Source organism: Equus asinus, chromosome 1 (genome assembly GCF_041296235.1).
Source record: "Equus asinus isolate D_3611 breed Donkey chromosome 1, EquAss-T2T_v2, whole genome shotgun sequence".
Lineage (NCBI taxonomy): Eukaryota > Metazoa > Chordata > Mammalia > Perissodactyla > Equidae > Equus > Equus asinus.
The window spans coordinates 136757442-136773383 of record NC_091790.1 but is presented as its reverse complement, the minus strand read 5'-3'; the positions used below and the strand labels follow the sequence as shown (position 1 = coordinate 136773383).

The 15942-nt window shown below is 39.3% G+C and overlaps 1 protein-coding gene across 1 annotated transcript in view; it reads left to right on the top strand.

Annotated features, from left to right (window-relative positions):
• Positions 1-15735, top strand: part of CALCR (calcitonin receptor) — a 144357-nt gene extending 128622 nt beyond the window's left edge. The window contains exons 12-14 of the mRNA XM_070508488.1: positions 420-638; positions 2749-2790; positions 13592-15735. Of these exons, the coding sequence (XP_070364589.1) occupies positions 420-638; positions 2749-2790; positions 13592-13825 (495 nt within the window). The 3' untranslated portion in view covers positions 13826-15735. The remainder of the gene's footprint in view (positions 1-419; positions 639-2748; positions 2791-13591) is intronic.
• Positions 15736-15942: the final 207 nt, after the last annotated feature.

Genomic DNA, 15942 nt, shown 5'->3' with positions numbered 1-15942 from the left:
CCTCATTTCACTTTGAGGTAAGTAGTCCTGGCTAAGGGGGAAATCTTCATAATGAAATGACAAGAAAGAAAGATCTAAAAATGTCATTTATGACTCCCTTTTATAAAAATTATAAAAATCAAAATAAAGAGTTGAACCTCACTAGCGTTGAACCTAATAAATTTACATGTACAGGAAAATATTTCCTCATTTAGGGAAAAAAAAAGGAAATGTTAATTCATGTCTGAAATGAATCTTTGGTTATCTGACGTTCGGTATGCCAGCAATGCTGAGTAAATTGTACGCCACCTCAGGTGGTCTCTCATGCCCTGTGGAGATGTCATCTGCTCCCCACACTGGGTGAACAAGAACTGAAGAAAGTGAGTGCCCTTAAGTGGTAGTAACCTGGACGATTTGCTCGTAACTTCGTATCTTTCCAGGTCAATTTCTTTTTTCTGCTCAACATCGTCCGGGTTCTTGTGAGCAAAATGAGGGAAACCCAAGAGGCAGAATCGCACATGTACCTGAAGGCTGTGAGGGCCACTCTGATCCTGGTGCCCCTGCTGGGAATCCAGTTTGTCGTCTTTCCCTGGAGACCTTCCAACAAGATGCTTGGGAAAATCTATGATTACCTGATGCACTCTCTGATTCATTTCCAGGTAAGGAAGACAATGGTGTCTTTAGTCAACTACTTGCTCAGCAATAAAAATGAATGAAATGCTAATACACACAACATGGATGTGTTGTGTCTAGCTAGTTGCCACAGGATGATCAATTTTCTGGGGTTCATCTGTGATTAGAAGGGCCCTTTAGACTATATGTAACTTGGAAGGGCTACAGTTCCTCTGTTTCTCATCGCCTCCTATCCTATGTATTGAATCTTAAAATTAAGGAAGGAAGCAGAGGGAGTATGAGCTTTAAGAACATATCTTTATGAGGACAAATATTTGTCCAGGGACTGACCCATTGCACAGTGTTGAGGACAGAGCTTCTACTCCCACAGTCCTTTCGACCTTTCCTTCCCTTTCCTAGTAGTTTGAGGGCCACATTTGTTTTCGCTTTATTGAGGGGAGTTTTCAAGGTCAACATAACCAATGCCAATCAGTCGCCCAACCTGGATTACTATCAACATAGTTGCTAACGCCATGAAAACACAACAGCAGAGAAGCAGATGTTTCTATTAGTGTGAAATGCCTCCACTGGACCCTGAGCTGGAAGCTATCTCCTTCTTAAACTGGAACCCAGTTTCCAATTACTCCATTTCACTACCTTGGCCCTGATTAGAGAGGTGAGGACCAGAGACTATCAGTTTAGCCATTCCTACAATGTTAGGCAGACGCCAGAGAAGGGATATGGCTGACATTCTCACATTGTCTAATCAAAAATAAAGATAATTATTGCTACCATTTATTAAGCACCTAAAGTGTGAGGTAAGTATTATTACACCGATCTTACAGATAAGGAAATGGAATTTTCTGGTTAGTGGTAAAGTCAGGAGATTTAATTCTGAGTCCCATGATCTAAAATCTCATAACTTGCAGCCTCCAAGTCAACAGGCTCAGCCAAAACTGTGAAGGAAACTGAGGTTTGTGAGGCACTTAACAAAGTCTCACAGTCTGCTTTCCCATGACTCCCAGGGCCTTCAGCTGGTCCCACCCAGGCATATTCTCCCTGGTAACTCATACAGAAATTTTCAGACTCTCTTTTCATAAATAAATATTGAATCAGTTTTTCCACGAGGCATAATGAATTTGCACAAAGCCATCCATGCCTCCTGCTTTATCACCCGCCATTTGTCAGAGGGATGTCAGGAATCCATCCAGAACAGACCAGTGACTATAAAGGGAAGTATCCAGGCCTCTCCTTATGTGGGAGAGAATGGAGTGGGCTCTCAGGGGCTGTACTGGGTGGTCCCGTGTCTGCCATACAAGAGTGGAGAATGGCTGCCCTGTTTCCATTCACTCTGCCCCCAATCCAAAGCCCCATTGAAGACACAGTGCCAGGTATTTTGAAAGCCAGGTGGAGCATGGAGGGTCCTAAGTCAGCAGTGAGTCTGCTACAGGCTGTTAGGCCAGAGTTTTGCTGTCTCAATTTTAAATTTCAAAGTAATTTTATTTTCTACTGCTGAGGCTTAATGTGAAGAAGGATGTCAAGATTAGTAGGGCTAAAACCAAAGTTTAGGGGTTGTTTTAATAATCTGAGCTATTGCTTTGGCCATTTCCATAGATCATTAAAGCTTAGACACAAGGAATCTTCTGAGTAGTGACCAGGACCTCAGAGGTTACTTATTCGAGAGATGTCCTTATTTGAGAGATGAACTTGGCTGTAGGTACATTACTACACCAGTTCACCATGAAGACACAGGGCACAGTCAGGCCCACAGCCATGCACTGTGACACTTGTGCTTGCAAAAGTTTTCTCTACTAGACTACAAGATCTCAGTTTTCAAATTTTTTAAGTACAAAATTTTTTTCAAATCCTCTATAATCAGCATATATAAATCTCCATGTTAAAAGCAGTAATATATTAACCAGATTGACTAGAGCTGTCCTTGTAGCCAAATGATAAAATCCTAAAAAGAATACATTTCTAATGGAATATTTTGTAGTGAGGGACTGAATTTGCATGATGATAATTGTTTCTCCTTGAGCTTAGTCTTGCCGTTGCAGTAGTGAAATGTTCCTTTCCAGGTCGTCTATTTATATTGATTGCCAAACAATATAATGCACACAAAAATAACGTCAACTCTATTTTTCCTCCTCTTTTTAGGGATTCTTCGTTGCGATGATTTACTGCTTCTGCAACAACGAGGTAAGCATGCATTTCATGTAACACTATCATTTGTTTATATAAAGCCAGCACTTTACAGTTCCCAAAGGGCCCCCACACATTTTTCACTTGCTCTCACTTCTACAGTTGGCCTCACAGGACTTCATGACTAGCAGGATTGTGTGTTTTCCACTACTCCAAGCTGAATGTTATCTGTGTTTGTGTGGTACAATTGCAGATATTATCCAGACAGGCAGCTAAGTTCTGATTTCCTTGGATTGCACCCTAAACTGGTCAGCACCCTGAGCAGCAATAGTGACAGCTATTCTGGATTCCCATAGGAAGAGAAGTCATGCCTCTGTTCCCTTTGGAAGACCCAACTCCTCACCAAGGCAGAGCCAATGTCCAGTCAACTTGTACTGGTTCACTACCTTCTTTTCCAATTGTGTGGCACCATGTCATACTACTTATAAAACATTTTGAAAATCATCCTAAAGTTAAGACTCAAAAAGAATTCTCAAATAAGACACTTATTATCTCAATATTTAGATCAGGAAAATCTAGAGATGCATGAGGCGAGTGTTTTCAGGGTTTTTTTTTGCCAGAGTATGATTTCTTCCAATGGACTCTTGCCTAGGAGCCCAGCTTGTAAAACATAAAAATGGAGCCGCTAAAATTTGGCCCAAAGAACTGCCAGGGCTTCAGGGAACATGATTCAAAAGCTTCCTCATTTTTCAAGTGAGAAATCTAAACTCCAGAAAGATCACGTGACTTACCCAATGCCACGATCTTAGTTGTACAACCAGAACTAGAATTCAAATTCCTGATCCTTAATTAAGTAAATTTCCACTGCCCTGCATTATGTCTATGATTCCTCCCTGAGACTTTATTGGTTCACTTTCTCCAGTTATTCACTGCATAACTTTTAATGTTAAAGTATTTCTGATAATTTTAAATTAATTGTAATTAGGAATAATTCTATACCAAGGCAAATCACATTTTGTTAAGAGATCAACATATTATTTGCCTGTTAGTAATTAGAAACATTTTCTAACCATTATCAATTGATTTTTAATTGATTCTTTATTCTTTATTTCTTCAGTTAAACAATATCTAGCGAACACCTATAATATTTTTGCTGCTTGTGACCTATTACTCATCTCCAATCCTAACATCACAAGAATTTTGTTGCTCCTATTCTCCCTTTCAACTGGCATATTTTATTCCTTCCTTCATCCATTCACCCATCAACTCATTTCTTCACTCAACAAAAACGTTATGCCTTCACTATTGCTAGGAGTAGACTAGAGGCTTGGGATAGAAATGAAAAAACATCCTTCTGTTGCCAGCTGTTAAAGTCTCTTCCTTTTTTTTTTTTAAGAATAGCAAAACTAATAAGTAAATAGGGCTTAGGTCACCCCACCTTTATATCAATTTCTGTGAATGTATATCTCTGCCTTTTGAGTTGTTCTGGTGGCATACAAAATAAATTCTTTCATCTAAAATAATATCAAAATATGCCTAATATAGAAATCAGGTTCAGGAAGGGCATACTTTGAAAACATGAGAGGACTGCATGCTTTTGTAAAAATACCTCAATATAGTCATGCTTTGCATAACCATGGGGACACGTTCTGAGAAATGCATTGCTAGGCCATTTTGTCATTGTGCAAACATCATAGAGTGTACTTACACAATCCTAGCTGGTATACCCTGCTACATACCTAGGCTACATGGTACTAATCTATGGAACCACCTTCATATATACCATCCATTGTTGACTGAAATGTCATTATGTGGCACATGACTGTATTTATTATCTTAACTATGATGCTGTCTTTGAAGTATCAGACATAGAAAGCAAACCCAGAGGTACTCCTAACAATTAAATGTTTCTAGTTCATTTGAGTATCTCTGTATTTGAGTGTCTCTGATTTTTGAAGTAAAGAAACCATCTCCATTTTAATTAAGGTCCTGTTACTGGGGGAAGGTACAAGTGTGACACTTCTAATAATATACAAATTGTATAGTATGCCAAATATCATATTACAACCCCATGGATTTTAGGCATCTGGGTCTCAGCTGGGCTTTCTGTGAATGTATTGTCTTACAACATTAAACATAGGTAGGGCACTCATACATGCAGGGCATTATTTCCAACTGCATCTGAGATACGGTTGTGGTCAAGCTTCACCTGGCTGAATATTAAGTTTTAGTAGAGATTTAGCAGGCTAATATGTCAGTTGTACAGTGAAGATGGAAGTTTTAATTTTTATTTATTATTTGTATGTTATCAGTGATTCCTCCTATGGAAATGGATCAGATAGCCAATTGGTAGATCAGAAACAGGGAAGGAATTTTGAGAATTACAGTAATAGGAATCAGGAGATGACCAGGAAAGCATGCTAATGTATCACCCATTTCCTACAGCTCTTCCAAGAGCATGGACATTGACTATCCAAACATTTCAGTAAATTATTAAGCATCTAAGAGACCTCAAAAAAGATGATTACAGCTATAAAGATGTCCCATTCTCCCAAGCAGTGGCTTAAAACTTAAGAGTGAGTACTAACAACACACAGTGGATTTTCTCTCTTTCCTGTCTTGCTAGTGCCCATACATTGTGGATAAAATAGTTTGTAGATCAAAGTAACATGATCAGAAGGATCTCAATTTAACAGTCACAAATTGGAGTGGATGAAAACTAAAACTTTGTTTATTTGCTATAACTTATCTTGCTTTGAAGAGCCCATTCCACCAGCCTCTAATAGTTTACAACAGTCTCTTTCTAGAAAATACTTAATTCAAGATCCTTTGTCCAAAGGTGCAGCTGGTTACCAAGTATTATGCTGACACCCCTGTTGAAGTTCATGTGGCTCCCCTCACTTTGACGACCCTAGAGATCCCTTCACTCTCTGGCCTCCTTGACCTGGACCCAGCCCTTTTCTGATACACTAGTTCTCTCTTCCAAGCCACCTGAGGAGCCCGGGAACATGAGCTCCTTTCTTCACTCTGTGAAGGGTCTGTGAATTTGCCTTCAGCACGTGCCTTAGCCCCGGCTCAGGCACCATGTTGGCCATAGTACCAGGCCAAATGTGGGACTCTTTACAGGGCTCTCAGTTTTCAGGACTGTGCTCTCAGAATCAAAGAGAAAGACCTGCTTTACTGGGGTGTTTCTATTATTCCTTGCTTTCTTTCTTCTCCTCATTTTCCCAGGTATTCCCACCGTGAAGGGGAAATGCAAAGTCATTTATGTCTCTATACGTCTCTCTCTTCCTCTCAGGACTGGAAGGGCTCTGCACTTGCCCCTTGCACTTTCTGTCTGTGAGGGACTCTCCCTATATCATATCCTGCATGTTCTCTATACTATGGCTTTTAGTAAAATCTATTTTCAGACCAGTAAAGTTTTCTCAACATATGCAAAGATAGGCTTTTCTATTTAGAAATTCTTCCTCTTACTCAATAAAACCTGGTTTTCAAAACCATTGTCTTTCTAGAGAGTCAAAAAAATCTGGGGCTGGCCCCGTGGCCGAGTGGTTAAGTTCGCGCACTCCGCTGCAGGCAGCCCAGTGTTTCGTTGGTTCGAATCCTGGGCGCGGACATGGCACTGCTCATCAGACCACGCTGAGGCAGCGTCCCACATGCCACAACTAGAAGAACCCACAACGAAGAATATACAACTATATACCAGGGGGCTTTGGGGAGAAAAAGGAAATAATAAAATCTTTAAAAAAAAAAAAAGAAAATCAGCTTTGGGACTCATAGCTAAGCAATGATTTCTTTGTTCTACACCAGTATTCTCAAACTTCAGTGTGCATCAGAATCACCTGGAAAGCTTGTTAAAACACAGATATTGCTGGGTGCCTACCAGCAGAGTTTCCTATTCAGTAGGACTGAGAATTTGCATTTCTAACAAGTTCCCAGGTAATGCTAATGCTAATGCTTCTGAGCTGGAGACCACACTTTGAGAAGCATTGCTCTAGACAGAATCTACTTTGTTCTTCAAGCAATGAATGACTCTGCCTTAATGAATGAGGGAGATGCAGGGCAATGTTATTTAAGAAATACAGTGTTAAATATTTTCAAAAATATTAACCTGATTATAGATTACACTTATGTATTGTTGTCTTTTAGAACAAGAAATCTTCCCCAAACATAGGAAAGTAGGTAGTGAAATGGAATTAGAAAGCCTTGATCTTGTAATCCTCAAGTACTCAATTACCTCCCACCATAGAGCATATAAATTTTATAAGATAAAAATTCTGTAAGATAAAGACCAGTAGAGAGCTTGCTGAAATGTCCTTTAAAAAGGTGAAAAAATATCAGTTACAACTCTGTGAATAATATTCAGAAGTATCCTTCAGCATCTAATTACTAGGGCTTAACAGGGATCCAGCCCTGAAAAGTCATATGAAAACATTTAAAGCATGCAATTACTTTTTAACTTCCAAGTGAATTTAAAGTGTTTTTAAAACCCATGATTTTTTATCTTAAATTCAGTTTGCAACAGGTCTGTTGAGTTGTGGTGGCAGCAAGTGAAGTATGGAGGAGCAGGCCTTAAAATCCTTTCATTCATTGAATCAAAACTTCTGGGATAAATCCGACCTTTCATTCAGCAATACATAACAGCAGGGGCTTATAATGAACTGAACTGAAAAACAAAGGCCAAAGACAAAATACATGCAAATCCAGCCAAGAAGACTCCAACCTGGTTTTCTTTTTTACAAACGTAGAAACTGAGACCCAAATATCCCAACCTTGTACAACTGTTAATACTAGAGCCAGGCATAATAATTACGTCTTCAAACTGTCGGACCAGAGCGGCTCTATATTTTAAAGTTATTGTAATAAGTGATGAATTTATACAATTCAAATTACTCTTATCCCATTGGCAACTCCTAATATTTCTGATGCCTTTGGGGAGCGACAAACGTCTCCCTGTTTCTTTCAGATTCAATGCCCTTATTCTTGTGATCAAAGCAGCATTAGGCTCAACCTGTGGTATTGTGGGAGATAATTGCCCTTATTAAACTGTAATTATTGAAGTGTCCTCTACATGCTGTGAAGGGTCTATTCTTTTTTGTTTTTTAAAGATTGACCCTGAGGGGCCGCCCAGTGGCACAGCGGTTAAGTGTGCACGTTCCACTTCGGTGGCCCGGGGTTCACCGGTTCGGAATCCGGGTGTGGACATGGCACTGCTTGGCAGAAGCCATGCTGTGGTAGGCATCCCACGTATAAAGTAGAGGAGGATGGGCACGGATGATAGCTCAGGGCCAATCTTCCTCAGCAAAAAGAGGAGGATTGGCAGCAGTTAGCTCAGGGCTAACCTTCCTCAAAAAAAAAAGATTGGCCCTGAGCTAATATCTGTTGCCAATCTTTTTTTTCTCTTCTTCTCCCCAAAGCCCACCAATACATAGTTGTATATTCTAGTTGTAAGTCTCTGTAGTTCTGCTATGTGGGACGCCGCCTCAGCATGGCTTGATGAGAAATGCTATGTCGACGCTCAGGATCCGAACCTGCCTATTCTTCTATATCTGGTTTACAAATTGAAGCACATTGCCATCTCCACACAAGAGGATAGGTTATAATTCTGTAATACAATTATAGATGGCCATGAACATTTCTGTAATAATAATTTTAAAATATTAAAATAGACTTCAAACCCTTGGGCCTCATGTGGGGCTGGGTTCTTCATTAATATGCATGGATACGCCAATGGGGATAATTTTAAAAGGACAAGTGAGGTGAAACAAAAACTTGTTTTTTTTCTGCTGGGCACTTTTGCAAACTCACTCCAAACTTGTAACTGTCTGCCTCACATACCTCTAAATGTGAGTGTAAGTTTTAGCTATACAGACAATGTCGGTATTTGAGAGGTGCTGAATCCACAGAAACTATCAGTTCCCTTTGTCTGGGGACATTGCTTCTCTAAAAATATGCTGAACCAGTATATTTCCTAATTCCTTAACAGTATACTTCCTAATTCCTGGGCATTTGATGGTTCCTAGGTTATAAAGCTGGCATTTAGGCACCTACCTTTACTAGACAGTACAACCCAAATGAAGTCAAGCCACCTCTTGTCTAGTCACAACAGGATAATACATTGTAAAGAAATCCAAATCCAAAGTCCCAAAGAGAATTGGAAAGCAATTTAAATATTTACTAGATTCTTGAGGAGAAAAGTAAAATTTACTCATGTTTTATCTAAAAGTATAACTCATTAGGGATGCTCTTTCCCAGATATATTCAGTTTGTGGTTTCATATCAATACTTTCTGATATAATCAGTCTAGTCGCTCTTGAATTCTGTAGCACTCCCTTCTGCACAGATTACAAAGCAAAAGTCCAGAAACTAGACTGGGAAGCAAAGGATCATCCTGGGGAGTGGTGTGGAGGACGAAGGGAAAGCTGGAAGAGGAGAGTCTGAACTACTTACTCATTCATACTTTAATAAATGCACTTGTATTTGAAAACATATTCCTAGAGATGATCTTCCCATTGAGAGTATTTTCTTCCCTTTTCCCAAAAGATCCAACACCCCCGTTTTCCCAGCGCAAACCAGAGTGTGAGGAAACTCGCTCATTTACATCAACTTCAGATACTTCACAGGACGTGGCGAGCCCAGGTTATACAGCATTTTTTATGGAGACCCAGTTTAGAATGTTTGAGAGACAATCAAATGTGATATCAGGAACTATGTGTGTAATTAAGACTCTTTTTATTAGCACCACCACCCTCCAAAAGAAAATGTGACAAAGTTTCATTTTAGTCTAAAGACTTAAGGTCAGCATCCTACCTTAATAACCGTATAGTAATACTAATAATAATAGTAGCCACCCTGCATGGTACTTTGTAGCTTAAAAGCCACTTTGATATATACTATAGGTAGAAGAGTTGTATTGAAGGAAGGAGTCTCAGAGTGGTTAACTATCCTGCCCAAGATTACATTGCTCATGTGGGCAGAGTCAGTTTCTTGACCCAAAGTTCAATACTTTTTTTCAGCACATCAAATGAGACCCAGTGAAATGATCTGATAGATGGAAAAGGAATGGAAGGGTGGTGTGATGTTACCCGATGACAACCTTTCTCTGCTGCCCAGTTGGTTGCTGATACAATATGACAAGTGTTTGCTTCTGATAATTTCCAAAAGTAGCAACCCATGGGAGCTCAAGAGCAATTCCCACGAACATATACCACAGCATGAGAGACAATCTACTAATGGTTGTAGATGATCTAATGTCCAATCGCTTACAATTCACCTCAGGGAGGAATTCAAGCGCTCAAAAAACACCGATGCTAAGTCTTATATCAAAACTCAGTTTTGAGTTGTGTGAAAAAAACTTCAGTATCTCTCTCAGGTTCACTCTAGACATTTTCAGCACCCCAACCCTAATACCACTGGATACCAACACACTAATTATAATATAGTCATGGATGATTATTTTCTTGACTGAAAAAGTTATGAACTCATTCTAAAATGGATGTTAACAAACAGTCAACAAATATTTGTTGAATAACTGCTATATGCCGAACAGCATGACAGGTTCTCGGAATACAAAGATGAATAAGATGTGGGTCCTGCTCTTAAGGATTTTACTGTACAGAAGGAGAGAGAAACATAACGAATCGTTACAATATAATGTAGTAAGAGCAATCATGAAGACATGGACAAGTGCAACAAGAGCACAGAAAAGAGACTTCTAACTCTGTATTAAGCAGACAAGAAAAGTTTCCTGGGATGACAGTAGAGTTGAGTCCTGAAAAAGGAGTTTGGGCACCGGTCAAGGATAAGAGAAGGGCATTCCAGGCAGAGGGAACAGAGGGAGCAGAGGCCTGATGGGAAGTGATACAGCTCAGGGGGAGAGAGAGGCAGTTTGGAAAATTAAGGTCACGGCAATAAGTGGCTAAGAACCACTTTGGCAGAGAGATGAGCCAACTCAGGCAAAAGCACTGGCATGATGGGAATTTTCCATTCCTCCCACTGACACAGCTCTAGTCCTGGTGTCCAAGTGCTCTTGCTGGATATTAAATCCCCCCATATGTGCCTGGCTGAGTGACTGAAATGGAAGCATTTTGGGGAAATAACTAAAAGACAAAACCATCAGACCAAGACTTCAGGTCACTTTTGATGTGGATTGAATTCCTTCTCCTGAAGAGAGTAACCCTGATCAAGTTCAGCCCATTTGGAGTACATCACCCCGTTGCTATTTTGAATGGCAATAGCTGAATGCAAGAAGCCAGTGTGTGAAGGAGCATATTGTTTTGATTAGAAGGAGTAAAACGACTTAATCTTTCAGACCTTGTCTTCTCTGTGTGTCCTGACCTCATGACAGAAATATTCAAAGGGTTAACAAACTAGTCAATGCTCAGTTATTCAGCACTAGATGTAGATAGACTGTCCTGCTTGATTTGCTTCTTCACTGTTCCATTCTTCCTCACCTCTACCTCTTCCGTTCTGCCAATCCAGCATTTTCTCTCCACATTGCAGCTTCCACTTGTGCATCTTCTAGTAATGTGCTCAGCAAACCATAGGAGGCGAAACACATGCATGAATCAATTTTCAATCAGTAAACACCCCTAATGAAGAACTGAGCCAGACAGGATCCTGAAAGTGCTAGATAATAATAAGGGAGATACTTGACTCTCTCAAATTCAGCCACGTTGATTGGAAAATCCTTGGTGGTCAGTGTAGAGAGAAAAGAGGAGAAAAAGAAGGGAATTACTGCTGCCATGCACCAGCACCACTCTGGGTGATTTAAACAACCTCAATAAATCTTATCAATATCTCTGTGAATTAGTGTTATGACCCCCTTTTTACAAAGGAGAAAACTCTAAGAAGTTAAAGAAAAAACCATGCAGCAAACAAACTGGTACTCAAACCCACAGGGCACAGTCTTTGGAGCATATGCTTGAGCACTTGATGCTGTCGTCCTACCTGTGCAATGACCACAAGAAATAAATCCTGTCTTCAGTTCAGTTCTAAACATAATGGTCAGCTCTCTACTGTGTATGCTGTGGCCAAGTGGCAGGGTCAGGAGCCATGGGCTTCACCTGGGTCTGTGGTTCTGCCACATTCCAGTTGTCTGACCATGGACACATTACACAACCTCAGCCGTCATCTGTAAAGTGAAGAGAATAGTACTGCCCTTCGCATAGGACTGTGGTGAGGATTAAATATATTAATACTAATCAAGTGCTTGGCATATGGCACATGGTGAACCCTCAATAAATAGTAGCTAAAGCTCTCATGCCATCCTTTACTCCCCTGTATGGCTTTGGTCAATGCAAAGTTCAGCTGCATGGCAACCAGCTCACCCAAGCCACTTAAAGTTTTTGTCTTTGTCTCTTTTAAATAAAATTAGATATAAAGTGCTTTGCACTCAAGCACTCAAAAAAAAAAAAAACCCAGAGTTTGTTGCCTCTGTAATTTGGAGAGACTAGTATTCCAAATATCAGATTACAAATTATTCTGTCATTTGTCATCTTGAACCCTATAGCTGCACCGCTGTATGAAAATGAATCTCTCCAACTACAAGTTTCATACCCTCTTGGCTTGCTTTTCAATGAATCATTTGACTGTTTTGCGTTTTCCTGAGTAAAATATTTAAAATTATATGACAAATACTAATAATTACCTGGAAAGATTGTTACTCTACTACATACAGAAAAAATGTATTTGCCACAGAAACATTCAGCCTCATGTCATACATACAGCTTTACAACATTAATAGGTTGAACTATTGTTTATCTCTTCTTTCAGATCCATGCAAATGTAGAGGAGATGAAATGGCTCTCCACAATCAACTTGTTATGTGATTTGTGTCACATCATATTATTTCCAGATTCCCCTTCATGTGCCCCATAAAGTTTAGGTGTTATATTTAAATTTGATAGCCAAATAAACTAAGGATGTATTAATAAATCAATGCAAGTATTTTGTATATAAGCTTGTCTTAGGTACTGAGCAATAGAAACTCTCAGAAATATAGAGTAGATATTATAGCAATAATCTCTTATTTTTTACTTTTGAACAGCTATAAAGAAAAGCAAGAAGTTAGGAGACAACAGGAAAGATGAACTTTACTAAATTGAATTCAGTTCTGTAAAAAGCAGAGCTAGACAAGCAAATTTACCACCTGTGTTGTTTTCAGTTGTGGTTATTGTAGTTTTTATATTTGGAGTACCCTGACTAGCATCTTCTCCTCCTCTTGTGTTTGATATAGAATTTATCATATTTATAAAGCAAGTTTGATAAGTTTGTTTGCATATTAGTCTTTCAATAGAAAGAGATTGAAATTTCATTTTTAAATGGTTGTCACTCCATTAATCAGAGTTTTATCTGGCACACCCCATTCAAGCCATATTGGATAAAGGAAAATTGACAGGATGAGGCCATTATCATAAAACCCACTGTGCTATGGTTTACATATATATTTCCATGACCAATAATGAGTAGATTTAGATAAAAGCTTCTACCTTATCAGAGGTGGTAGCAGGTAAAAAGTTTTCAAAATCTTTCTCCCTAATATGACACGTATGCCATATTGAGGGTGAAACCAGATCTAATTTCATTCATTCCACATAAGAGCTAAAGAAACCTTTGCTCAGAATAGCAAATAACCTTGCCAATGGTAGCTTAGGCAAGTAACTCAGTTCTGCAACTCACAAATGCTTCTCCCAAGATGGTATATTCCACAGCCAGAGCATATGCCACACAGCCCTTCAGATCAGAATTACAATTCAACCTCTTTAACCTCTTATTAGCTCCAAGAACTGTGCTCATAAACTCGGCTTGAGTCATTTCTGACAATTACATGAAAATAAGTCACCTGCTTCTCTTCCAGGTCCAGACTACTGTGAAGCGTCACTGGGCCCAATTTAAGACCCAGTGGAACCAGCGCTGGGGGCGCCGCACCAACAACCGCTCCATTTCCAACGCTGCAGCCTCCGCTGAGGCCGGTGATATCCCTGTTTACATCTGCCATCAGGAGCCGAGGAATGAACTCGCCAACAACCTAGGTGGCGAGGGTGCTGAGGTCATCGCTTTGGAAATCATAGAGCAAGAGTCATCCGCTTGAATGTGAATAAATACAGCATCATGATCACTGAGCCTTCATCTCCTGGGAGAAAAACAGACCATGCATTTAAAGTGATTCCCATCCTCCCAGGAGTTGAACATATCATTTGTGAAGAATTATTAAGTGAATTTGTCCATAGTGAATTTGAAGAAAGTTATATTTGGTACTATTGCTGTGGGAGACAGTCTAGGAATGGAGTCTCCCACTGCAACACTTGTGAACTCCATCTTTCATCCAGGACTGAGATGCAGATGTCATAGTAATGCAAGCAAAGTATCCAAGAAAAACACAATTAAATTGACCTAGTTCAGAAACAGGGTGCTCCTTGTTAATCTTGAGCCATTTTTACCTTTGAAAAATTAAAATCACTGTCAATATTTTTCTTTTTAACTCTAGACTTTGAATTAGAATATTTCTGTATTTGGCTATAGATCTGATTTTTAATTTTTTTTATTTCAATCAATTCTGATGTTACTCAGATGTTTTACCATCAACACAATGTAAACCACACAAATTACAACATGACCTCTGCAAGACAAGTGGCTTTCTGATACAGAGATGACTGAGGATGTGGGGAAAGACCTGCCTTTGGCAGGAAGACTTAATACTTTGAATGAAAAAGAAATTGAGAGTCAATTTGCTCGAAACCTAAGATGGACCAACTTGCTCATTGGTTTGTTAGTATCAGATGCTCAGCTTGGCTTTGGCTAATCCCGTCCGTTGGGCAAGCCTAACTGCTGTAAGGAATTGGCCTTCGGTGCATTGGTGGCTGACATTTATAAACTGGGAGGTTGCAAAGAATCCATCCTAAATTTTTCACAAAACTGCCAAAACTATAATTCCTAATGAAAGAGAATACTCTCTTTAAAGAGAGTTTTCCATTTTCCTAAACTCCAGGATTTATAAAGCAAATCACTCCAAGGTTTGTAAAGCAGATTACCTCTTGCCCTTGGGTGCTATCTAGCAGTAGAAGATAAATTGAAGACTGGTAATTAAAAGACTCCATATAAATCCATTAACTGCCTTCCACGCAGCTTCAAACCTTAACAAGATCTTAGTCTTTTCCAGGAAGATTCACGAGGGCTAATTAGAAGTCAGTTGGTAGTTGACCTCTTGTTTGCCGCTATTAGCAAAACCGGAAGGGGAGAAAAAGGACCTGCTACAAATTTAACCTTATACCAATTCATTTAAAATAGAAGTAGAGTTTCTCATTAAAACTCAATATTATATTCTCACATGTCTCTTTACTTCCTCAGTATAAAATCTTTGAAAATCCCTGAATAAACTAGTATCGTTACTGGCACCTGAAACTAATTTCTGAACTCGCAACAGTAATCAGAGTTACCGTTATTTAATCTGTGTGCTTAAGTGAGGCGATATATTGAAACCCTCCAAACCTTGTCTCACCTGTGTCATCTTATGCCACTGCCTTTCAGAAGTGATTTAGTTGTAGAAAGAAAAAAATTGATTTGTTCTGGTTATATATTTAGTGCACCCGAAGAAAACTATATTCCTTCGATGAAAATGCATTTTGGATACTAAAGTAGCTGAAGTCTCCTCTACTGAATGTAAGGGAGGAGTCAAAAGAAGGTATTTTCCAATCACAGTGTTTATGTAGTGGTGTTCCTATTTTTGTTTACAAACATGGAAAACAGAGTATTTCTGGCAGCTCTAGTACAAATGTGATAATCTATTGCTGAAATATTCTAGATGCTATTGTGCTAATCTAGTAGGGGCTGATGACAACAAAACAGCTTACCATAGAATTGTACTACAGTGCCAAAAATTATGTGACATGCTTATGCCATGTATATGTATAAATTAATACAGAGTATGTTATAAGCAAAAACTTGTATATTTGCATATTTTTCTAAAGAAATATATTCTTCATCTTTTCATTCATTCATCTCATCTCCTACTCATTCCAAGTTCTTTTTATTCTCTTTTTCATTTCAGCCATGAACTGCTTGCATCCCATCTTGCTTGTATTACAGGATGAGGAAGGATAATCCAAAAGTATAGGTTAGAAAACCAAGTGCAGGGGCTGGTCCCGTGGCCAAGTGGTTAAGTTCGCGCACTCCACTGCAGGTGGCCCAGTGTTTCGTTGGTTCAAATCC